The sequence below is a fragment of the Aedes aegypti genome, chromosome 3 (genome assembly GCF_002204515.2).
Source record: "Aedes aegypti strain LVP_AGWG chromosome 3, AaegL5.0 Primary Assembly, whole genome shotgun sequence".
In the NCBI taxonomy this organism is placed as follows: Eukaryota; Metazoa; Arthropoda; class Insecta; order Diptera; family Culicidae; genus Aedes; species Aedes aegypti.
In genome coordinates, this window is record NC_035109.1 from 396,795,747 (window position 1) to 396,818,069 (window position 22,323).

At 38.3% G+C, this 22,323-nt stretch overlaps 3 protein-coding genes and 1 long non-coding RNA gene across 8 annotated transcripts in view; 1 reads left to right on the forward strand and 3 right to left on the reverse strand.

Moving 5' to 3' along the window:
- Positions 1-27: 27 nt before the first annotated feature.
- Positions 28-2,183, reverse strand: LOC5567888 (general transcription factor IIH subunit 4). The gene is made up of 4 exons (XM_001651873.2): positions 1,888-2,183; positions 1,715-1,819; positions 739-1,651; positions 28-410 (listed from the first exon to the last, which is right to left on the reverse strand). Exons 1-4 carry the CDS (start codon positions 2,046-2,048, stop codon positions 126-128), a joined length of 1,464 nt encoding a protein of 487 aa, XP_001651923.1. The 5' UTR covers positions 2,049-2,183; the 3' UTR covers positions 28-125.
- Positions 2,184-3,020: 837 nt separating this feature from the next.
- On the reverse strand, positions 3,021-3,563 carry LOC110679635. Its single transcript, XR_002502663.1, has 2 exons — positions 3,530-3,563; positions 3,021-3,459 (listed from the first exon to the last, which is right to left on the reverse strand). It is a non-coding gene; the product is annotated as an uncharacterized LOC110679635 (long non-coding RNA).
- Positions 3,564-10,547: 6,984 nt separating this feature from the next.
- LOC5567881 (centrosomal protein of 135 kDa) overlaps positions 10,548-22,323 on the forward strand; it is a 116,179-nt gene continuing 104,403 nt past the window's right edge. For all 5 annotated transcript variants that reach the window (XM_021854976.1, XM_021854975.1, XM_021854977.1 and 2 more), the window contains exons 1-3: positions 10,548-10,873; positions 10,936-11,194; positions 16,361-16,554. In XM_021854976.1, the coding sequence (XP_021710668.1) occupies positions 10,703-10,873; positions 10,936-11,194; positions 16,361-16,554 (624 nt within the window). In that variant the 5' untranslated portion in view covers positions 10,548-10,702. The remainder of the gene's footprint in view (positions 10,874-10,935; positions 11,195-16,360; positions 16,555-22,323) is intronic.
- On the reverse strand, positions 16,847-20,273 carry LOC5567887 (estrogen sulfotransferase). Its single transcript, XM_001651871.2, has 5 exons — positions 20,064-20,273; positions 19,817-19,996; positions 19,416-19,755; positions 19,165-19,358; positions 16,847-17,098 (listed from the first exon to the last, which is right to left on the reverse strand). Exons 1-5 carry the CDS (start codon positions 20,213-20,215, stop codon positions 16,975-16,977), a joined length of 990 nt encoding a protein of 329 aa, XP_001651921.1. The 5' UTR covers positions 20,216-20,273; the 3' UTR covers positions 16,847-16,974.

The following is a 22,323-nucleotide window of genomic DNA, read 5'->3' on the forward strand; positions in this document are numbered from 1 at the left end:
GAAATGAATCAGATCTGTTACTCGATGTCGTTTTTACTGAAGATGAGTTTAATGGAGCGGAAATAAACGACTTATTCTAACCCTTACAAGTCCTAGTTTTGTCTTGTGTTCACATTCCGGCGAAACTAACTGCCACCCTTGGAGTAACGTTTCCAGAACCGCTTCACATCGTCGTGGCCATTTTTCGTGACAACCATCGTGCGTGTTCGTTCGTTCTGCCAGGTCATCACTCCGATCGATTGGGCGTAATCTCTCAAGGTGTTGAAATCGCCCTGGGACAGGAACTGGTTGTACACTACTCCTTCCGTATAGGTGAACCGATTCCGCTCGTTCTCCCACAGTTTGATCTGATCGACAACGGTCGGCGGCAGAGGCGATTTTGAGTTGATTGCTTGTTCCATGTTCAGCATCTGCAAATGGTTGAATATTCGAATTAGAAACGATCAATGATACATGGCTGGTAGCGACTGAGTGTCTTGAAAATAGTTACTTTAGATCCCTCATGCCTGGAAAACCAGGAGCCAAGAAACCTAACAGGAGAAATAATTTTCATAAAAATTATTCACAAAATTCAACCAACTACCTAATATAAGCAGTAGAGATACTTGTAATCTTTTTAGTCACTTGTTTGTTCCTGTCTCTTTTTTCAACCCTTATTAAGGTCTGTAAAGTTCATATTTCAAAGGTACTCAGTAGCTACCAGCCCTGATTTTGAATATTAAATAAAAAAAACCTTACCGTTGGATGTGCATGTTGCTCCAAATAGCTTATTATTTGTTCGGCAGTGATGCCTCCTCGAAAAGCTTGCCGAACTGAATCTCTGGTGAGAACACCAACCACCAAATTTGGAAAGCGATATAACAGTTCGGTGAACAAACCGAGCAAGGCTACCTGCAGATTCGAATCAGTGTATGCGTACACGCGGTAATTGGTTTCCACAATGATGTATCCTTTGTCCTGGACAGAGCTTCCATCTTCCTGAATGGTTTGGACTGCATTCTTCGAAGTGATGTTGTGCGCCAATCTAGTCGGGTAGAATCTACCTTCTTTTCTTTTGCGTTGGTATACCAGCCCAAACTCTCGCAAATGCTGCAGGAAAGTTAGCAGACCCTGACTCAAGCCTTCTGAACTGTAGTCACGTCCCAGTGTGGAAAAGCTCAACTGGAACAACATGGAAAGGCATTCCGCCAAATCTAGGCCACGAGCCTCGCAGGTGTCCAAATACTGGAGCATGAAGTGCCACACCTGAGCTTGTGTATCGAGCAACAGGAACTGGAACCCTTGTCGTGTAATCACTGGACTTCCGTCTGTTTCATCTCGTTTCATTAGATTCGCGTGTAGAAGAATCCTAACGGCATCCGGTGAAATTCCTTCGCCTTCCATTCCTTTGGAACTTCCAGCTCCCACCATATAATGCAACACGCATCGCCAACGGGACATGGCATACGCGTCGAGGAATTCAATATCTCTGGACTTTTGATCCGGATCCAAGGCATTGGACATCGACCATGGACGACCCCCACCCAGCAGGGCAATCTTCAAATTCTTTTTGAAAGTAGGACACAGTTCCCATGCTTCCAGTCCTCCAGTTAAACCGGCAGTGCGCCACACGCCCAACTCGGTTAGCACGCGCGACACAAGAACGTTCTCCCTAGAAACAAAACGACGACCTTCGTGACATTGTCCATATTGAAATGAGATCATGCGAACTTACTTGGCATACACCTGTGACCCCCAGGAAGACACCACAGCCTGAGGAATTGCTTGTTCAACAAACAAAATACGTATCACAAATTGTCGTGCGATTTCGGGAAGCTCTCTGCAATGGCCACATTCCCCATTAAATATTGATTAGGCTTAATTACATGCCGATCGATTAGAACCTACCGATACACGGCCAAGCATATAGCCGGATAGTTGTACAGCTTTTCCAGGGCATCCGGCGGTCGAGATTTCAGATATTCCTCCAGGTTCTTGCATTCGAGGTTGGCCGGTTTGCTGATTAGCGAGGACGTTGTGCTCTTGGAGCTTTTGGCCTCGGCGGACATGGTGCTCAGGGGGACCGTCGCAATATTCACGGAATTTATCGGTAAATTCACTGTACGACCACTAAAATATAAATCGCAAATTCTTGCTCACAGCACCGTGTGCGGCTCGGAACGAACTGAAGGAGCAAAACAAAACTTTGACACTTATCGGTGTCATAGGTTAGTTAATTTGGAGTTGTCTTGTCGTCAGTGAAGTGAGGGAGATGGATTCTAATTCATATAATCAACTCGACGCATGGTGGACAAAAACCGTTTGACGCGTGTCGAAAATTCTGACTCTCAATATCCATAATCCAGGATCCATAACTGATTTTGAGAATTTACAGAAGCAGTTTTTTCGTTCAAAATCTAGAACATTTACATGGAAATGTGTTCACTGTATTATATTCTTCAACCTAAACGCAGAAAACACATATTCATCGAATAATTTTCAGTTTTGTTCAGAAAAACAGCTTTTGAAGTTGCGATGATGACGTTGATTACGTTGGCGGATTCTTGAGCATTACGATATTCCTTTTTGTTTCTGATATCTGAACAGTGTCTGTCATAAGACAGACAGGACGCCATTTTCGTTCCCTTGCGAATAAGAGGATTGGCTTTGTGGTGACCTCCCATGGTTTTACTGGCAAATGGCCAACAAATAGACTCGATGAGCTAGCGGACAGGATAAGCGGAACTTAAACGACGAACTGCAACTACGACGGATCTTGACGAACGGACAGGCAAACTGTTTGACTGGACTACGGTGAGATTTTACCAAACTTCAGATGCTCGTCAGCAACGTGGACGGAACTTGATTAACGGTTGGACAACGACAGGACTGATCGGACTTCAGACGGCAGGTAGCGACAGGAACGAACTTCAGACGACAAACAGGAACTGAAATGAATCTTGATGACGGGACAAACGGACAAAATTATAGAATGAGAACAACGAGTTTTCGTGCTTTCTCTCCAAGATCTCTGTTAAGACTGATTTATTAAATTTCGTTTCCTATACTCGACTCCTAAGATCATCTTTCTTTTCCGCGATTGCTGTGATCAATTATAAATTGTTCAATAGCCATTAATTATATTCCCTACATTCGCCTAATTATCTACTCTCTGTTTAAAAACTCTTCTGAAACTCTATAAAAAAAACTTTATACAAAACTATATTCAAAAACTGTTACAATTCTATTCAAAAACTCTATACAAAAACATATCTTTATATTTGGTTGGCTTGCGAATATTTCTCTTCGGTCGTTCCATTCTTTCTTGGTGGCGTTCTTCATCAGATTCCATTGATTGGTCATTTACTTCTTCAGCAGCCTTCCACGGTCGTTGATTCGCAACACTAAACTCTTCAATTGATGGAAAATTGTCAAATTCGTTACTGGCCTGTTTGATATCTTGATTAATCAAATCTTGTCCTGTTTATAAAAGGAAAATATTATTCGTAAATGCAAAATATGAATTACGCTAAATGATACAAATTTATACCCATTGCTGCATCGAAACTTATCCCTAGTGAACAACCCGTCAATAGGGTCCTAAAGCCCTGTCTCAATTTTAGTACCAAACGCTTAAGTTTAGGGCAGAAACACATGTTTACTCTATTTTTAAATGATTTTCATTGGTTTAAGTACAAAAAACATTTTTTTATGATTTTTGAGATTTTGTCACACTCTTTGGTTTAAACTCAAATGTTGGATATATTTTGTTTTCCGTGTCCCTTCCGAAATGTCAGATAGGAACAACCCCAGTGTTAAAACTATATGCCCTGTGGCATTTTTGTCGAAAAAGTGAATGTCAAACAAGATCAAAAGTGTCAAGGTTCATATTTGGAACCGTTTTTAAAATTGAAGTTTGAAAATGTTATAGCCGTTATTTGAGCTGAAAAACTTGCTAAAGTAGTTGCAATAACATGCTCTTCCGTATTATTAAATAAAAACAAGAATTCATTGAACATTTTTGGACCCAATTCTGCTTCATTTGTTTTCGGTTTGTTCATCTCGTATGGCACTAACTTAACATCTTGAATTTTTCTTACATATTGTACTCCGCGTTCGGAGCGAATGACTAGTTTTCCACCTTCTCTGGATAGTACTGTATATCTGTCTTGAGAAAAAGTTGGATCCGTTTTGTTCTTCTTCTGTATTGCTACGATAACTTTATCTCCAACCTTAATTTCTGACTCCCTGGCTCCTCTATGATGGTCCGTATACTGTTTGCTGATTAATTTTGCAACAGCATCTCTATCTTTGATCTCTTCTCTGTCTATTCTCTTCGTTTTTGCCTCCCATAAAGCAGGGAAAATTCCTCTATGTTTCCATCCTACTAGGAGTTCAAACGGCGTTACTCCTAATCTTGAGTGTTGCTTAACGGTATTATGTATATGAACGTAATTTTCAAGTGCATTTTTTCCAGTTTTCTGCTTCCTGTCTCGCAGCAGCAACCGCTTTAATCAAACCCTGATTTTGACGTTCAACGGCACCGTTTGACTGCGGACAAAGTGGGATCGATTTTCTTACTAGAACCCCTTTGTTTTGCCAATATTCAATAAACTGCTTGCTCTGGAAAGGTGGGCCATTGTCACTTTGAAGAACTAATGGCAGTCCCCAAGTGAAAAATATTCTAGTAAGAGCCTGGTTTGTGCTGGCAGCATCAGTCGATTTCATTTCCACTACTGACAAATATCTTGAATATGTATCAACTAATACTAAGAATTCTCCGGACCCACAAGAAGGAATAGACAAAAAGTCCACCTGCAAATTTAGCATTATTAGCTTCATTGAAACAAAACAACTTTCATATAAAACTGTTCCATTTTTTTCCAACCTGTAATATTTCCCAGGGTCCTTCTGGAAGCTGTCGACTAACTAATGGAATTGGAGGATTTTTTCTTGAAATAATAAGACACGTTTCGCAGCTTTTTACAAATTTTTCAACATCATTACTCATTACTGGCCACCAGAAAAATTCGCGCATTATGCGTTTCATTGCTGCTGTACCTATTTGACCACGATGAGCGGTCTGCAGCGCTTTTATTCGTAATAAATTGGGCAAAATAATTTTATCGTCTCTGAAAACCTTTGAACCCAATACTCGGAGGTCTTTGGCGTGAGCTTCATATTTCTTCAAATTTTCTGGCCAACAGTTACTGTTTAATGCGAGACAAACTGCAACCAATTCCTTGTCATCTTCAGAAAATTGTTCAATATCTCTCCATGTAATATCCAATGTTCCTGCTTCCAATGCGTATAAAATATGCTTATCATTTTCTTCATCAAATGGTTCGTCATGTTGTGAACTCTTAATTAGACGTGATAACGCATCCGCAACATTAGAGTGTCCTGGAATATGTTTTACGTCAAAATCATAATTTTGCAGTCTGAGAGCCCATGCTTCCGCACGAGATACTGCTCGTTTTCCAATTTTGATCCTATTTCCGAAAATAAACTCGTTCGCTTCAGAATCTGTCCTAATGGTGAAAAATTTGCTCATGAGGTAAAAAGAAAATCTTTCAACGGCCCACACCATTGCTAATGATTCTTTTTGTGTTTGTGGATATTTCTTTTCTGATTCTGATAAAGACTTCGATGCACATGAAATCACTCTTGGGACATTGTTTGCATCATATTGGACTAATACTGCCCCTAATCCAACAGGAGAAGCGTCCACAAATAATTCAGTCCTATCTTCAATGCGGAAATATCCTAGTTTCTGTATCATTTTCAAAGCTTGTGTTTTTAGATAGACAAATTCCTTTTCCTCGTTATGACTCCAAAAAAACTTATCAGCCTTGGCCAGATTCCTCAGATGTTCTGTTCGTTCGGCTCGCTTGAAGACAAATCTTTCCATGAAATTCATCAATCCCAAAAAACTTTTAACCTCAGATTGATTTTCAGGTCTTCGGAAATCTTCAATAGCTCTCAACTTTTCTTTGTCTGCTCTTAAACCATCATCAGATACTGAGAACCCAAGAAACTGCACACTTTGCTTACCAAAAGCACATTTTGCCTCATTTATACTAACTCCATGTTGGTTGAGACAACGAAGAACTTCCTATATGTTAAAAAAATGTGAAATAATTACAAATTTTGCATTTAAAACAATTATTTTTTTTTTTTTGACAACCTTGAGATTCTCATCATGTTCAAATTTCGTTCTTCCAAATACAAAGATATCGTCCAAATAGTTTCGACAACCCTTGCATCCTCTCAATACAACGGTTTGTAGAGTTTCTTGAAAAATATCGGGCGCGTTACATAAACCGAAAGGAAGCCGTTTATATCGATAAGTTGCGTTCCCGGCGAAAAAATTGGTCAGGTGTCTTGAGTTCTCATGTAGTTCAACATGGAAGAACGCACTTGTAAGATCGATAGTTGAAAAATATTTTGCACCATTCAAATCTGATAAGATACTTTCCAATGTAGGCATCCGAAATGGGGTCCGTATTATACTTTTGTTAGGACCTCTAAGATCCACAACGAGTCTGATATCATTCTTTCCTTTCGGTACTACTAATAGCGAGGAACAAAATGAATTATCCATTGTTTCATCCACTGGTTCAATAATTCCCATTGCCAAAAGATCTTTGAGTCGACGTTCGGTTTCTTCTTTGAAAGCTGGTGGTATATTAGTATATATATTTCTTGATGGAGGCCTGCTCTTGTCGTAAGACAACTGAACGGGTGGTATGTTAAACTTTGGAAACTCTCCTGAACATTTCAATGCTCGAATCTCTCCCGGTTGCAATTTATATTGATCATCTGATGTATTTGAAGGGATGATTGGAACATTCAAACCGATTTTCAGAACACTGTATCGAATTGCAGTGTTTCTTCCTAATAAAGATCTTCCATTTTGAACGACATAAAACTTCTCCATGAACCGAGGACGATCATCAGATATGAACAATTCCGCTACAAACGTTGCAACCACGGGAATCTCACCATCTAATGCATAAGCTTTCAGTTGTTTATCGGAGCCAGATTTCAAGCAATACATGGAATCAGAACATTTTTCTTTTAGGCCAATAAAAGTTTGCTTGTCAACGGTATTAACTTCTGCACCTGAATCGATCAGAAATATGACTTGCAAACCTGCTATAAATCCAATTACTTCTCCTCTGCTAGAGCTTTGTACATATTTTTCCACACGACAAACACGCTGCTGTAAGCAACGAAAAAGAGAACATTAAAGAAACAAAACTAGAGTATGTTTATTTGCTATGTATATTGAACAAAAACGACATAACATAAAATCTATTCCGTAACAAGGTCACTTACAGCCTCATCTTCGTTACCATCATCCTCATATTCTCGTTTGGAAATCATTGCGATCTTTCGTACTTTTGATTCAGGAACTCCGTTGGACTCACGATAAACACGCTTGGCTGGTTTCACTGATCGACATGCACGTCGAATGTGCCCTTTAATCTGACAATTCCGGCAAATCTTTTCGATGGCATGACATTTCGATGCTACGTGGTAGGTACTCGTGCATCTCCAACAAGCTTTACGATCGGTATAATTTCTGAATGTACTGTTTCGCAAATATCCTGTATCCCGGGTGCTCTGTCTATCTTCACTTGAACGATATTCTTGTTGGGATCCTTGTATACGGTATTGTGGCTTTGAAAAGTGCTGAGGGTTGTCCCTTCTATCCTCCTGATAAGAAACAGCCGCAATCGCCTTAATATGTTGGTGATTTTTCGCGTACATTTCCTCGTTGACTTTCTCTATTTCGATAGCTCTTACTTTGTCCAAAAAATAAGCAACAGACTCGCCTTTCCTTAAAACTTTCATACTAATTGCTCTTATCTTCAAATTGACCGCGTGTGACTGAATGGTCAACGCAACATTTTCTGCTAATTGGTCGTCAATGAAATCACATAATTTTGCAGCTTCTATAACGCGCTTAACGTAGGAAGTGTCGGATTCTTCTGAATTTTGTGCCAAAGAACGAAGTTTTTGTCGTTGCATCAAGGTGTAGCTACGTGAACCAAAGTAGTTATCTAATCGCTTGATTGCATTAGAATACGGGTTAGTGATATCGTTAGGCAAATCGTCCATATTAGAAGTTGCACTCAATATATCAAGCAATTTTGGACCGGCTTTGATTTTGAAAATACTCATCTTAATATGTTCTTCAGTAACACCAACCAAATTCATCGATGCTTCCAAAAGATCCTTCCATTGTTCGAATGATTTTTTATCAATATCCTCCTCGCCAGCAACAGGCTTACATTCCGATACATTCAATGAAGCAAACGATAAATTGTTCATTGAAGTCTGTAATGCTGATTCATCTAATCTGGACTTATTTTCTTGCATCGTAGAGTGCCTTAATTCCATTTCCTGTTGATCATCAAACAGTGATAATTCTGAACAGACTTCGCTATTTGTGTTGACTTGCTTTAATTTCTTTGAGAAAAGAGCATTACGTTTCTTTTCCGCTATCAATGCATTCTTCAGAAGCCTTATTTTCTGTTTAGCAGCAACCATTTTTTTCTACAACAAACCAAAACAAAATCGAATAGGAAACCGTCGGTCAACATTGGTTTAACAAATTTATTCCAAATTTTTCATTCTCACAAAATTTGTCAAAAACTATTATCGCAACAAATTGTATCACATATTTAGAATCCATTTTGAATTACAAACCAATCAGATATTGATGCATTGTTGAGTCCAAACCCGCTCAGAAGTTTTAGGAAGAATTCGTAAATAGACTTCATACAACCCACACAGAGGTTTGATAGTGAACCATTCATTGTGTCCTTGAGTCCTCATCCACCTACGCAGAGGTTGATGCAGTATTGAGTCCAAACCCGCTCAGAGGTTTTATAATGAATCCGATTGGGGACTTAAAATGTAACTTTATAACCCACGCAGAGGTTTAATAATGAAACATCTATTGAGTCCTTGAGGCCTACCAACCCACGCAGAGGTTGATTATTGAGTCCAATATAGAGTCCAAACCCACACAGAGGTTGATGATTGAGTCCAATATAGAGTCCGAACCCACTCAGAGGTTTTATAATGTATCCGTTAGGAAATTTCAAATGTGACTATATAATCCACGCAGAGATAACGAAACATTAATTGAGTTCTAGCTTCATCTAATGAACCCACCCAAAGGTTGAAAACATAATCACGAATGAATATTTGCGATTTTACCAAGAGCAATTCAATAAATTAAATTTGAAAAACTACATTTGATTTTATATTTTGTAAAAAAAAATATATGTCTAAGCTCCTTTCCGAATTCAAAATATGCCACAAACGTATCACTGCCCAGTGTATTATGATACCACTTGCTTTAACATAATAATACTTTTTATCACAATGACAAACTTTTTCATTTTTTCTTTGCAAATTTTAAACGAAATTATGGTAAATCTTTAATTACTTTAACTTTTCTTTCATTTGAATTCCGTTCCAAAAATCATAACTTGGTTGAAAAAAAAAATCGTGCAACCACGCTACTATAGTAACTACAAACAGTTGATTTCCACCCAAACATGTTTTCCATGACAACTGATCACTAATTTTGCATCTTTTCAAAACAAAATTGAAAAAAAAATCGAAAATTTCTTTAAAAACAATATTTTGCAGTTACCTTACACTCGCGTGAAGAAAAATCAGATTTACTCACTTTTTTTTGAACTTTGACTGCGCCAATGTGGTGACCTCCCATGGTTTTACTGGCAAATGGCCAACAAATAGACTCGATGAGCTAGCGGACAGGATAAGCGGAACTTAAACGACGAACTGCAACTACGACGGATCTTGACGAACGGACAGGCAAACTGTTTGACTGGACTACGGTGAGATTTTACCAAACTTCAGATGCTCGTCAGCAACGTGGACGGAACTTGATTAACGGTTGGACAACGACAGGACTGATCGGACTTCAGACGGCAGGTAGCGACAGGAACGAACTTCAGACGACAAACAGGAACTGAAATGAATCTTGATGACGGGACAAACGGACAAAATTATAGAATGAGAACAACGAGTTTTCGTGCTTTCTCTCCAAGATCTCTGTTAAGACTGATTTATTAAATTTCGTTTCCTATACTCGACTCCTAAGATCATCTTTCTTTTCCGCGATTGCTGTGATCAATTATAAATTGTTCAATAGCCATTAATTATATTCCCTACAGGCTTATCCACACAACCCGTTGTTCATACGGTCGAATCTCAACGATGTTGATACTTTACCCCAGTATTGTATGATTATGGTTGATTATACCATTTCAGTAATGGTTTTAATTATTATTATTATTATTATTTATTAAGGAGGTTTTAACTTCAATGTCATTCGCCTCCAGAGAAAAAAAAGAAAAATAAACAATGGTTTTAATGGAAAATAAATCGTTTCTGATATATTTATTTCAGGCAATCAAAGCTGCTGTTGTTGGTCGTTTAAATCAGCTCCTTACCCACTGTGCGCACGGCTAGGTATCGAATTGGTAGCTTCACAACGAACCGCGCGATTTGTTTACACCTTCCTATAAAGGATCACTAGTAATTTGTACACAAATCCTCAAAAACCGTTGCTATTTTCGTTTAGTTTTCTAGTTTTGATCTAAAAAGTCCCTAAAAATGTGTACATTTCTGATAAATGGTTAGCTAACAGTGCTTATACATTCGCGCATTGAAAATGGACATCGATGCCCTGCATTCGGATTTGCGCAAACGGCTCGACGTGCTCGGCTTCAATCATCCGCTTCCGTTGGGTGCAATCGGAATCGTGTCTGCCATACTGGACGACCTGATCAAAACGTCCGAAAAACTGAAGGCCTCGAAGCAGCAAATCAGCCAACTGCAACAGGTGGGTCGAAGCAATCCACTTTTCCTTCGTTTGACTTAACACGTTTGATTACTTGGCCACAGGAAAAAGCTGCCTGGGACCTGGGCGTAGAACCGTACAAGTGTGACAATTCCCGACTGCTGGCCGAGTGTAACGAGCTGCATCTGGAGCTGGTTAAGCAGCGGGACAAATTTGTCCTGGCCAACACCGAGCTCAAGTGTCGGGTGCGTAATTTACAAACGGACAAGAAACAGCTGGAGGAACGATGCCTGCAGGCGGAAGCTAAAATACGCCAGCTTCAGTGCGGCGACAGCAAGTCCAAAAAGGATGGTGCCAATATGCGTAAGAATCTTTTGTAATGCTTAAATTTTCCAACAGGGAATTGTAAAAATTTCTATGAAATCTCTTCAAAGAGTTTCTAATAGATTTCTTAGAATCCTTAGGATTTTTTTCAGAGAAATATTGACGAAATTTGTTTTATCTGTACCAGAGGTTCCAAAAATTTGTACCCAACATAAATTGTTGATACAAACCTTGAAAATCCTAATTAATTATGAAATTAATCATAGTTTTCCTTAAAATGATTTACAGTGAACCCTCCATGAGCCGATATTGAAAAGACCATCGTCTCATGGAAATATCGAGTCATGGAACAGCAATGCTATGGACAGCCGTTTGAAGGGATCATCATAGTAACCATGAAATTTGATTTATAATTTGGTTCCATGTGTCGATATCGAGCAATGGAACATCGACTCATGGAGGTTTAACTGTAATCGACCATCCACATCTCGATGTTCTATATCTCGATTTTTCTCCCTATGTCGATGATTTCCTAGGTCCCTTCATTCTGCATACAATTTCTCTCTCCACATCTCGATATCCACCTTATCTCGATATCTTATTCTCTCTGTATGTCGATATGACCAATACCAAAGGTTACTAGACCAAATTTCTAGGGTTCAAAACAAATTAGGAACGCGCAATAACGTTTGATTTTTTTTTTTTTATATATATTTTTTTTTTTTTTTTTTTTTATCTTTATTAGCGAGATTTTTAACCCTTGGCTAGTTCATCTCGGGTTTGATTGTTTATTATTTTTTTTAACGGAGTGTTTTTCAATCTAGTAATCAATAAAAAAATGTTTTTTGTCTCGATCTCTCCCTATCTCGATGGTCCCTTCGATATCGAGATGTGGAAATGCGATTGTAGTATCTACTATGGAAACAAGTATTGATAAACTGTAGTAAGCATCAAAACGATTACATCAAGCGTCGAAAGCACCAGTTGCCAAAGTAGCAAAAAAACTGAACTTTGTTGCTTGTTAACATTAGTGATCCTTTATAGAGAGATACGCGGAAGTAAAATGGAATGATTTGGCAACAGACCAGCAGTGCTGATTTTGCTCGGCGTCGAGAATAATATTGTAACACGGACATGACTTCCTCATTGCTATAAAGTGTATTTTGTTTCGTTATAGATCTTTGAGCTACATATCAAAACTAATAAACAGCCGAAAAAATCAAAAACTAAAAATCGCATTGACAAAAATTCAAAAAAGTAAAACATTTCATTTTTTGCTTCATGCAAAATTACTTTCACCGAAATAATTTCAAGCGGATTACATTACTCCTCAAGAAAAGTTCAAAACAAACATAACGCATGTTCGTTTGGCTCACACTTTGACAGCTCTCGCTGCTCGATTGGCTCACACTTTGACAGAAATGTCAGCTTCCGCGAATCTCTCTTATAAAGGATTTCTAGTTAACATTATTTTTAAATAGAATCGTTTTTTTTTTGTTTGTTGTGTGAATGCGTGAAGATATACGTGTTCAGTTGAGGATAGATTACCGACTGGTGAGCTCGTTTCATGCTTTTAATAACACTTTTTTTTATCGTAGCAACGTAACATTAGTGTAATTTTCAAACATACTATGGACGGTTCGACACTTCAAGTGTCGGCATTAACCCTTTTTTGTTTTATATGATTTTATTATACATAGCTTCTTTTTTCTTTTATTACTAAAAATAACCTTTGAACAGTTCGATATTTTGAATGTCGACGTATTTCTTCAAACTTCTACTTTTATATTTCCATCGCAAGACAAAAATGCAAAACTAGTTTTAAGTAAAAATCGTATTTTCCTCCCTATCCATGGATCGCATCACCGACCAAAGGTGATTCCCAGATCTTTTTTCTCTCTCACTAATAAACACCCTTCCCGTAATGATTGTGGAGATGCAGAGGTATTCTCGGTCTCTAGAAGCAACAATCATTACAACATCCTTCCCCATCCGAACTGACTGTAAGGACTTGGCCGGCGCCGTTATTGGTCAATAATATGAGATCTGCTAAATTTGCACTTCGAGAGTAAGCGGAAAGCTTATTCATTTGGATCGAAGTACAATTCTTACCAGTTCCGACCAATCACGGAGTAGCAACCATAGACCTATGCACGCGTTAGCTATTTGACGTTTTAGCGGTGCCGTGTTATTTATGTGACCATAGAAACCGCTCAAACGTCAAATCAGTGAACACGTGCATTGGTTCATTGACATGTACAGTCAGTCTATGCTATGCAATGCTATATTGTTAACATTATTTTTAACTAGTATAGAGAGGCTTGAAACCAATATATTCAATCAAAATCTAAAGGAGAACATGACTGAAGGTTGGTAAAATAAATTTGATGGGAGAAGGACACTAATTTCGACTTTGAATCTGAGGAACCGGCTTGTTGAATTAGTTATAAAATTAATCTTGTGTAATACTAACATGTAACTTTGACTATCGATTCCAAAAAAGTTCCACCGAGTTTCACTCTAAATCATGCACAGGTTTGCTTCTTAGAGTGTCTTCTTAGAGATCTGAAAGGTGCGGCTCAACCAGACATGAAAACATAACTTATATTTAAAACAATATATTTTAAATGTAATTGCAAAGATTTAATAAAAAAATCTTTTGAAAACTGAAAAATTGAAATAAAATGCGATATTTATGCATAAAGTCGTATGGTGCAGAACCAATTGGGAACTTCCATGATTCACTTAGGCATGGGGTTTTTTTCGCGGCCGAAATGTCTGGAACTTTGCAATAAGAAGCATTCTAGTACGACGCATATTGTGGCCAAATATGAGCTCTGTAGCATTAAAAAAACCCCACTGCCGAAGCGAATCAAAAGTGCCAAGAATAAGATCCGGCTCCCTATATGTCACTAAAAAAGTGATATGTTTGGAAACAACTTCTTACGTCATTTTGAGCAATTTAAGTACGACTTACAAGGTCTTTCATGGATAATAGGGAAATTGGGGCTTGAGAAAGTTATTTATGCAAATTACAGCTCTTTCGATGAAGAACAACTTTCTCTTCCATACAAAGGTGCTGAAATGAATTGATCTTCCGGATTTGATTTTTGTCCCACATCTCCATACATTCAACGCACTGTGCATCGGTTCAAACTTTGGTGCAAATATTGGCTCAAAGCAGACAACGGATCTAGAACTGGTGAAATCCACGCGGATAAATGTCTATGATCATTTATGGAATTTATTGGTAAAAATCGCAAGACCCTTGAGGCTTCAATACATGTTTTACACCCTATCCATTTGAAGAACCACTTCATATATCGATGCGAAAAATATATCACTATAATTCTATATAATGTAGTGCACAACCCAATAAATTTTCAGCTTCATTGGTTCACTAAAACTCGAGATATGCTTCCACAAAGTTTTGATGATAATTGTTAGAGTGAGACAAAAGATAGGGAAAATAACATGGTCTCCCGTGTCGCCTTAAGCAGATCAATGACGATCAATATTCTAAGTAGCATTTAGTGCTAACTTTATGAAAAAAGAAGGATTTAACTATATCACGATACGATAAGTAGAAATTGAGAAGCGTGGATTTCAACTGTTTTGTGTCTGTCTGTTTGCGCTATCCCTCTCAACCTCAGAAACAACCAAAGATTTGAATCAACATTTGGACCGCGGTTGCTATCGAGGTACAAATGAACCGGCATTCCTACCAAGGGTCTGGCAGCACTATACCAACCAATACAATGTTACCGTAGCCAACATTAGAAGGCTCAAGCAGACAGCCAACCTCAATGCATAGTGTTGCGCATTGTCAGCCCCTTAGTTCGAACCGGTGTTCAATCCGATGTTCACGTTACACATGTTTGGGTTTAGATTCAGGTTTGAGTGTTTCGGTTTGAACACGAAAACAGGAGAGTATTAAACCGCCTGAACCAACGTGTTCGATGTTCATTTGGGAAGACTGATTGGGCGTAATGCCGTTTGGCTGGCATACAGTCGTTTAACATAAAGTCATTTGGCATAATAGCTGTCTTAGAAAACAGTTATTTGACATACCAGTCATTTGGTATAATAGTCGTTTGGCATAATTTGAAAATGAAGCTTTCGAAATCTCATTTGCCTTCTTTTGCAGCCATTCCATGAAAAACCGACCTAGTGGATTACTGAATTCCGTGATAATTTGCTATTTTGTTCCTTATTCGAAATAAGGATACACGTGTTTTCTGATTTTTTCATTAGTGTGACCAACGGGGCGAAATCATTTCAAGGATTCTTTGAATAATTCCCAAGAAGATGCGGATTTTCTCTGAACTTTTCCGGAATTTCTCCAAAGCAGTTTCCAGTTTTTTTAGATTCCTGAAATGTCTTCGAAAAAAATGCGGTGTTTCATTGAAGGTTGTTCTCCCTATTTTCCAAAGAATGGTCAAATGGAGTTTACACAGTTTTGGTCATGCAATTTAATCCTTTATAGACTCTTACACACTCAATCTGTTCGGTAAAAATAACTGGGTTTTTGAACTACCGAAAAAGTCAGTAAACTAAAAAAATGTGAGAAATCGAAAAACAGAGATTTTTCACTGAAATTTTGTAGAGAGCTTTCTTCTTATATCATATATCGATAAAAATAAAACATGGTGAAATTTGCTTTTCAATTACGCGTGGCGACAGTTTTCATTTTACTGACTTTTTCGGTAGTTCCAAAACCCAGTAAAATTTTACCGACCCCAGTAATTTAATCTAAGTGTGGGGGGACGGACCTGGTGTAGTGGTTAGAACACACGCCTCTCACGCTGACCACCTGGGATCGAATCTCATCCCCAAAATAGTCACAAAAAATTTCGGAAGGGAAGTAAAGCCGTTGGTCCCGAGATGAACTAGCCCAGGGCTAAAAATCTCGTTAATAAAAATAGAAAAAAAATCTAAGTGTTTATACTAGGGTGGTTCAAATTACGAGAAAGTCTAATCTCCAATATGTTTCTCACAATCTTCTTGATAAAAATAAAGTTCTGTCAATTTTTCTGCATTTTCCGTAGTGTTTTAAAGGTGATCCACGGAAATTACTATAGATAAATTCGGAAAATCTTTTTTAACACGGTAGTAGATACTTCCAATGTCCAGCGAAACTGCATTTCATTTTATTGAATACGCAGAAACTCAATTAATTGTTCGTACTATATTCTTATTTTGCAGAACGAAAACCATTTGTTTCTACCGTGAGACCGGGCCAGTATCAACCGTCGACCTGTTGTGGCGTCGAGAAACGTGAAAGTAAATGTTGCTGCCCGTGCAATCAGGCTCGCAAGACGGAAATATTGCACGAAATAGAGCGCCTGCAGGTCGAGACCAAGAACCAGGAGGAAGTCATCGAGGCGTACAAAAAACAAGTAAGTGACATTTATGTTTCAATTTAATGATTACTTTAAAGTAGATGGAGTACTCCATCTACTTTAAAGTTTCTCTATTTGAGATTCTGCTCAGAGGATTCGAACATTCATTAAAGAGTTAATGATTACGATCAGTATAAAAAATGCAGTATTAAAAAAAAACATGCCTACGGTTTCCCATGCAATGTAGCGCTCAAAACATTCTAAACATTCCAAACATTCTAAAAAAATTCAGCTTTTTCTTGCTCATTTGGGTATGTGATATAATTGCAATTTCGATAAACTTAGTTGATTATCGGCCATAAAACTGTGAAGGGAACACCATTTATTTTTAAATTTTCATGTGGGGCTCATGCTAATAAAAGAACATAGAAACAGATATACATCAAGGAGGTAAAACCCGCTATCTAATATCAAGACTCAGAGGAACAACTTCAGTTGTTCCGGGGATTTTATTTTGCTTCGAGTCCATTCGTCTATTTTGTTGGCTAAATCTTCTGTTAGATCACTCTTCCATCCATCGACCTCTCCTTTTCGAATGAATCTGAAAATATAATAGTAAATGCAATAAAACAATATCCCTATCCCTCTGTAATGTTTTGATTTTGTATGGGATTGGTATTAGTGGCCTTGGTGTTTACAAGTTTAATGTAAGATTTTAAATATGATTTATTGTTGTTCTCTTCTTCATTGGAAGCTTTCGTTGATTAAATTGTGTTATATTACTGCTAAATATCTAGATGTAGATGTTGTTTTTATGCGAGAAATATGAATGCAAATTTAAGCTGAATAAATTTCAAAAACCTCCATGACGAAAAGAACAAATCATCTTATCTCTGTTTGCGATCTAGAATCGTTTGAGAAGTTTGATATCTGTCTCAAAAAAGGTATAGAAATTAATTTATCTGGTTAAACAGATGTGAAGAAATGCCAATTTATTTTTCATGATGGCTGGTATGGAAACGCTTTACCGAGTATTGTAACACTGAATGGTGGCAACACACCAAAATGTTTATAATCATCAATAAATAATAAAACTTTACAAATTCATCATTTTCCCATAAGAAACAAGATGAGATGCTTAAGGTGTTCATTTTACCACCACTTCCCCTAATGTTAAACTTTCCGATGGTTTTGCAATATTCAGTGAGGCGATTTTTTGTCAAATACAGTGAAATCTCCATGAGTCGATGTTCCATGACTCGATATCAACACATGGAACCATACTAGAAACAAAATTTCATGGTTACTATGCTGCCTATATATGGGACTGTTCTGTGAGTATGGGCAGTATGATGGTCTCGTGAAACAGTATTCCAATGGTCCCTTCATATATCAACTCATGGAGGTTTGACTGTAGTGTATATTAAGGTGAAGATGAATCGAAGCCAAAGTTCAAATTTTCAAGAGCACGGATCTGGAGAACCAAACATCCGTTTAAGCTGAAAACTTGATCGGTTGATCACTAGCTGGTGGTGACCAATCGATTAGGTTTTCAGCTCAAACGTTTTCAGCTCAAACGTTTTCAGCTCCAATCTTCAAAATTTGAACTTTGGCTTCGATTCATTTTCACCTTAAGTTTGTCTCATGACAAACTATACAAAGCTATACTAACAAATTCCAGAAATGAAAAAAATGTTCTCATAATTGTTAAAATCTTTGAAATACAGTCGCCTCTCTACATCTCGATATCGAAGGGACCATCGAGATAGGGAGAGATCGAGACAAAGAACAAATTTGTAATGAATACCAGATGGAATTTCACTCCGTTACCAGGAAAATAATAAACATATGGACGTCATTCCGTGTTCTCAATTCACGTCATCATTCTCAAATTGCATCACTGAAATTGAGTCTAATAACCTTTGAATATGGGCATATCGACACACGGAGAGAAAATCGGGAATGCAAATCACATCGAGATATGGAAGTATCGAGATATAGAGAGTGAAAATGTATGCTGAATGAAGGGACTAATGAAATCATCGACATAGGGAAAGATATCGAGATGTGGAGAGTCGACTGTATAGGGGCCTTCCTTAGCCGAGTGGTTAGCGTCCGCGGCTACAAAGCAAAGCCATGCTGAAGGTGTCTGGGTTCGATTCCCGGTCGGTCCAGGATCTTTTCGTAATGGAAATGTCCTTGACTTCCCTGGGCATAGAGTATAATCGTACCTGCCACACGATATACGAATGCGAAAATGGAAACTTTGGCAAAGAAAGCTCTCAGTTAACAACTGTGGAAGTGCTTATAAGATCACTAAGCTGAGAAGCAGGCTCTGTCCCAGTGAGGACGTTAATGCCAAGAAGAAGAAGAAGAGTCGACTGTAAATATGTTTATTTTTTACCTAAAATTGAATTATTCATTTAGTCGCAAATTACCTAGTTTCCATGATAGTTAGCTCTTACATACAAGAAAATGATTCTTAGCACTATCTTGAACTTTTGGGGTGCTATAAAAATTCCAATGTGTTCTTCGGTAGTGCTCCATTAAACGTACAACCTGTGTAGGTGACTTCAAAATTTCAGACCTTTAACATACCGTTACCTAAACGTCCAACCAAGTCAATCAAGACACCTCCACCCACACCTCAAGTTTCAGTATACTTACTTTCTATCAGCATCATCACGTTCGTGGAGTCGATTGGAAAGCATCAGCATTTGTTTCACCAAGTGATCATAATTCACTGATGGGTTGTTCTTCATTGAGTCAAACGAAAGGTGTTTACACAGCTGTTGAATTTGATCTTCTGTATACGTCTTGTTGAAGAAGGAACACACTTTGAAGACCGTGCTTTTGAGGTCCTGTACAAACAAACCAATCATAACCATACATAGAAATCTAAGTCTAACGAATATTACCTTTTTCATATCTTCGTAGTTGATCACTAAAATATTGTCCAATCCTTGCAATGCGTGATATTCGAGTACATGCTCGTGATACGGAGAGAACATAATCCTATCATTGATAAAAGACTTTACAAATTGCTCTATGGTTCCACGATATCCTGTCAGTGTTTGGTAATGGTGATAGAACGAAACTGGAACTGGTTTGGCTTTGCGGTATACGTAGACAAGCTTCGGTTTCACAGTCCAAAATTGATCAGGAATTAACGCTACCGGCAAGTGTGTTTTAATGAATCTTGGTGATTTCATTTCCTCTACCTCTTTCACACTGTCATTGCCAATAATACTGCCAATCCTGTAAGAAAATAGTGTTATTTTCAATGAACAGCTCACTAATAAAATGCATAAAAAAATACTCCAAGAAAGGGAAACGCTCATCTAGTGTGACGGCACGCGCTCCTGCATAATCTAAATCATTACAAATAAGCCACATCATTTCTTGGGTCCAAGTTGTTCCACTTTTTGGGTAAGAGGCAATCCAAACATCTTCTGGCTTAACCTGCAGATTTTTGATCCTTTGCGCCATGCTCGCATACCTGCAACGTGTTAACAACCATGATCCATATACAAACGAACAATTCCCAACAATCGCATGTCAATTACTCTTTGGGCAAGAAGCAAGGCAATGGTTTCCATTCCTGGCCTTGGTTGGGGACCATGGAATAATCAGTCGGTTTCACCCAGAAGCAATCCGGCTCGTTAAACTCTGCTCTGGTGGCCAGATATTCCGGATCGGTTACGTCGGTGTACTCCATTGTGACCGCAAGCGAGGAAGATGTTTCACTAGAGACTGACGATCTATCGAAGCAGCATTACTATAGAACTAAACACACTCAGATTGTTGCTATCTAATCTACACCGATTACATTCTTCTCTTGATGCATTTTCTTATCTCGCTTCAATTGTCTAAACTCTATTCAATTTATTTTTGTTTGTTTTCAACGCTATTTTTAGGCAACTCATTTTTGTTGCGACATTTGATGAGTTGAATTTCTTGTTATTACTTTGAAACTGCTTCTATACTGGATGCATACTGAATTACTTTGAATGTAGACATTTTTTAGATAACCTCACATGTGCTCTAACATGGAGTCGCTGAAAATGCACCAGTCATCGCCATCAAGCACATCATTTGTTCATTGCCCAAATTTGTGAAATTTAGTTCTTTCTCCTTTTGGTGAATTTTTCTTCTTTCTCCCTGTTGCCACCACACAAGCCATGCTTGTTCCATACGCCAGTATTAGTCAAATAATTGTGTAGTATAGGGCCTCAAGTTTTACCTAAGGTTTGCTGATAATGACCGAATGTCATGCCAACTTGCACAGGAATGCTTAGGGTCTAGAGTAATTACGTCATACTGTATCATCAGTCACAATAATATCAGAGCCTAAGAGACGTAAAGGTCGAATTCCTTCGTGGTTTCGTTTTTCTGTAAAAAGAGCAAAATATGTTCCATTCGGGTTGACCTAAACGGCCCAACAACATTTTATCGACTTCAACCTTCAACTACCTGTAGAGCTACACTTTTTTTATTGAATTTAGGGGAGGGATTATTAGAGTACGTTGAGGAGAAAAACTACTAATTGAACTTTAACACTTTACTTTTTGCAATAAAATAAAATACTAAAATCACTAGTAAGGCGAGCAAATACCTTCAAACTCTAATATGTAGCCTATCTTGACAGATAGGCTTGTTGCGTCTGCGACTTCTTCAGTGTAGAGTGCTCGACTTGTTTACCGACTAGTTTACCTGGAGAACACTTTGCATTAGGTCGGACAATGTACTTATGCACATACCAACTATCAGAGATTGCAGGCTTCGTAGGTAGGTCATGATTTCGTGCAGCTTTCATTAAACACGTTATCAAAAGCATCCTTAAGCCTGATTTGCTGCTGAACAGGAATCGCTAAAGCAATTTCTCGCCGATTCCTCGCAGAAACTTTGTACAGCGACTCCCGTTTGAACTGACATCTCTTTTCAACTGCGTACTGCGATCAGAAAAAAGCGCTTCCTTGCAGGAATTTTCAATGCATCAAGATAGGCCAAGAAATTACTTGTCAGCAGCGAATCAGGCTTTAACATCCAAGAAAACACTTGAACAGGATTTCTTCTGAGCAAATGGTGGTATACAACTTTGTGAGAAAGAGTCACAGTATTCTTCCTAGATTGGTAAGCATGATGATTCACATAAAGAGGCATGTTTGCCAAATTGACATCACGCATGTCATAATTGATAATGTGTTTCAGACACATCAGAAAAAAAAATCAGACTGATTGGCGTAAAACTCTTTGCTGCTCTATACGATACACGTCCTCCTTAAGGGTTAAACTTTACAGTAATATCACGTCAGGATCTGGAAATATAGTCGGCAGCAATTATGCTTTACGAGTAAATAGTTTCTAAATTTAATTTGTTCGATAAACTCATTTCCATTCTAAAAGCTGGTTTGTTGGTGACACGGAAAGTAATCGTCTATCTCGATGCCTGAAAAATTTCTTCCCAGAAATGACCAAGAAAATCAAATGGACCTCTCTGTAGGAAATTTCTTGGCCTATTGAAACAGCATACTTAGCTTAAGTAAGGATAAATCCTACCCTGAGGGGTGCAAATACGAATGTTTCGGTTATTCAATTTGAACGCAATATTTCCCACCCGCGCTAACCGTTGTTTGTTTGCTTGTTTCGCAGGAAACCAATTTCAAGGTGCACACCAAAAATACTGGGGCCCAGATAGCCGTAGCGGTAAACGCGCAGCTATTCAGCAAGACCAAGCTGAGGGTCGTGGGTTCGAATCCCACCGGTCGAGGATCTTTTCGGGTTGGAAATTTTCTCGACTTCCAAGGGCATAGAGTATCTTCGTAC

Coding starts and splice junctions, on each gene's coding strand:
- LOC5567888 (XM_001651873.2), bottom strand. CDS start 2,048: ATGTCCGCCGAGGCCAAAAGCTCCAAGAGCACAACGTCCTCGCTAATC. Junction 1,820..1,887: donor ATATGCTTGGCCGTGTATCG/GTAGGTTCTAAT, acceptor TGGCCATTGCAG/AGAGCTTCCCGAAATCGCAC. Junction 411..738: donor AGCAACATGCACATCCAACG/GTAAGGTTTTTT, acceptor AACCATTTGCAG/ATGCTGAACATGGAACAAGC.
- LOC5567887 (XM_001651871.2), bottom strand. CDS start 20,215: ATGGAGTACACCGACGTAACCGATCCGGAATATCTGGCCACCAGAGCA. Junction 19,359..19,415: donor ACTACGAAGATATGAAAAAG/GTAATATTCGTT, acceptor TTGTTTGTACAG/GACCTCAAAAGCACGGTCTT. Junction 17,099..19,164: donor CGTGATGATGCTGATAGAAA/GTAAGTATACTG, acceptor TTATATTTTCAG/ATTCATTCGAAAAGGAGAGG.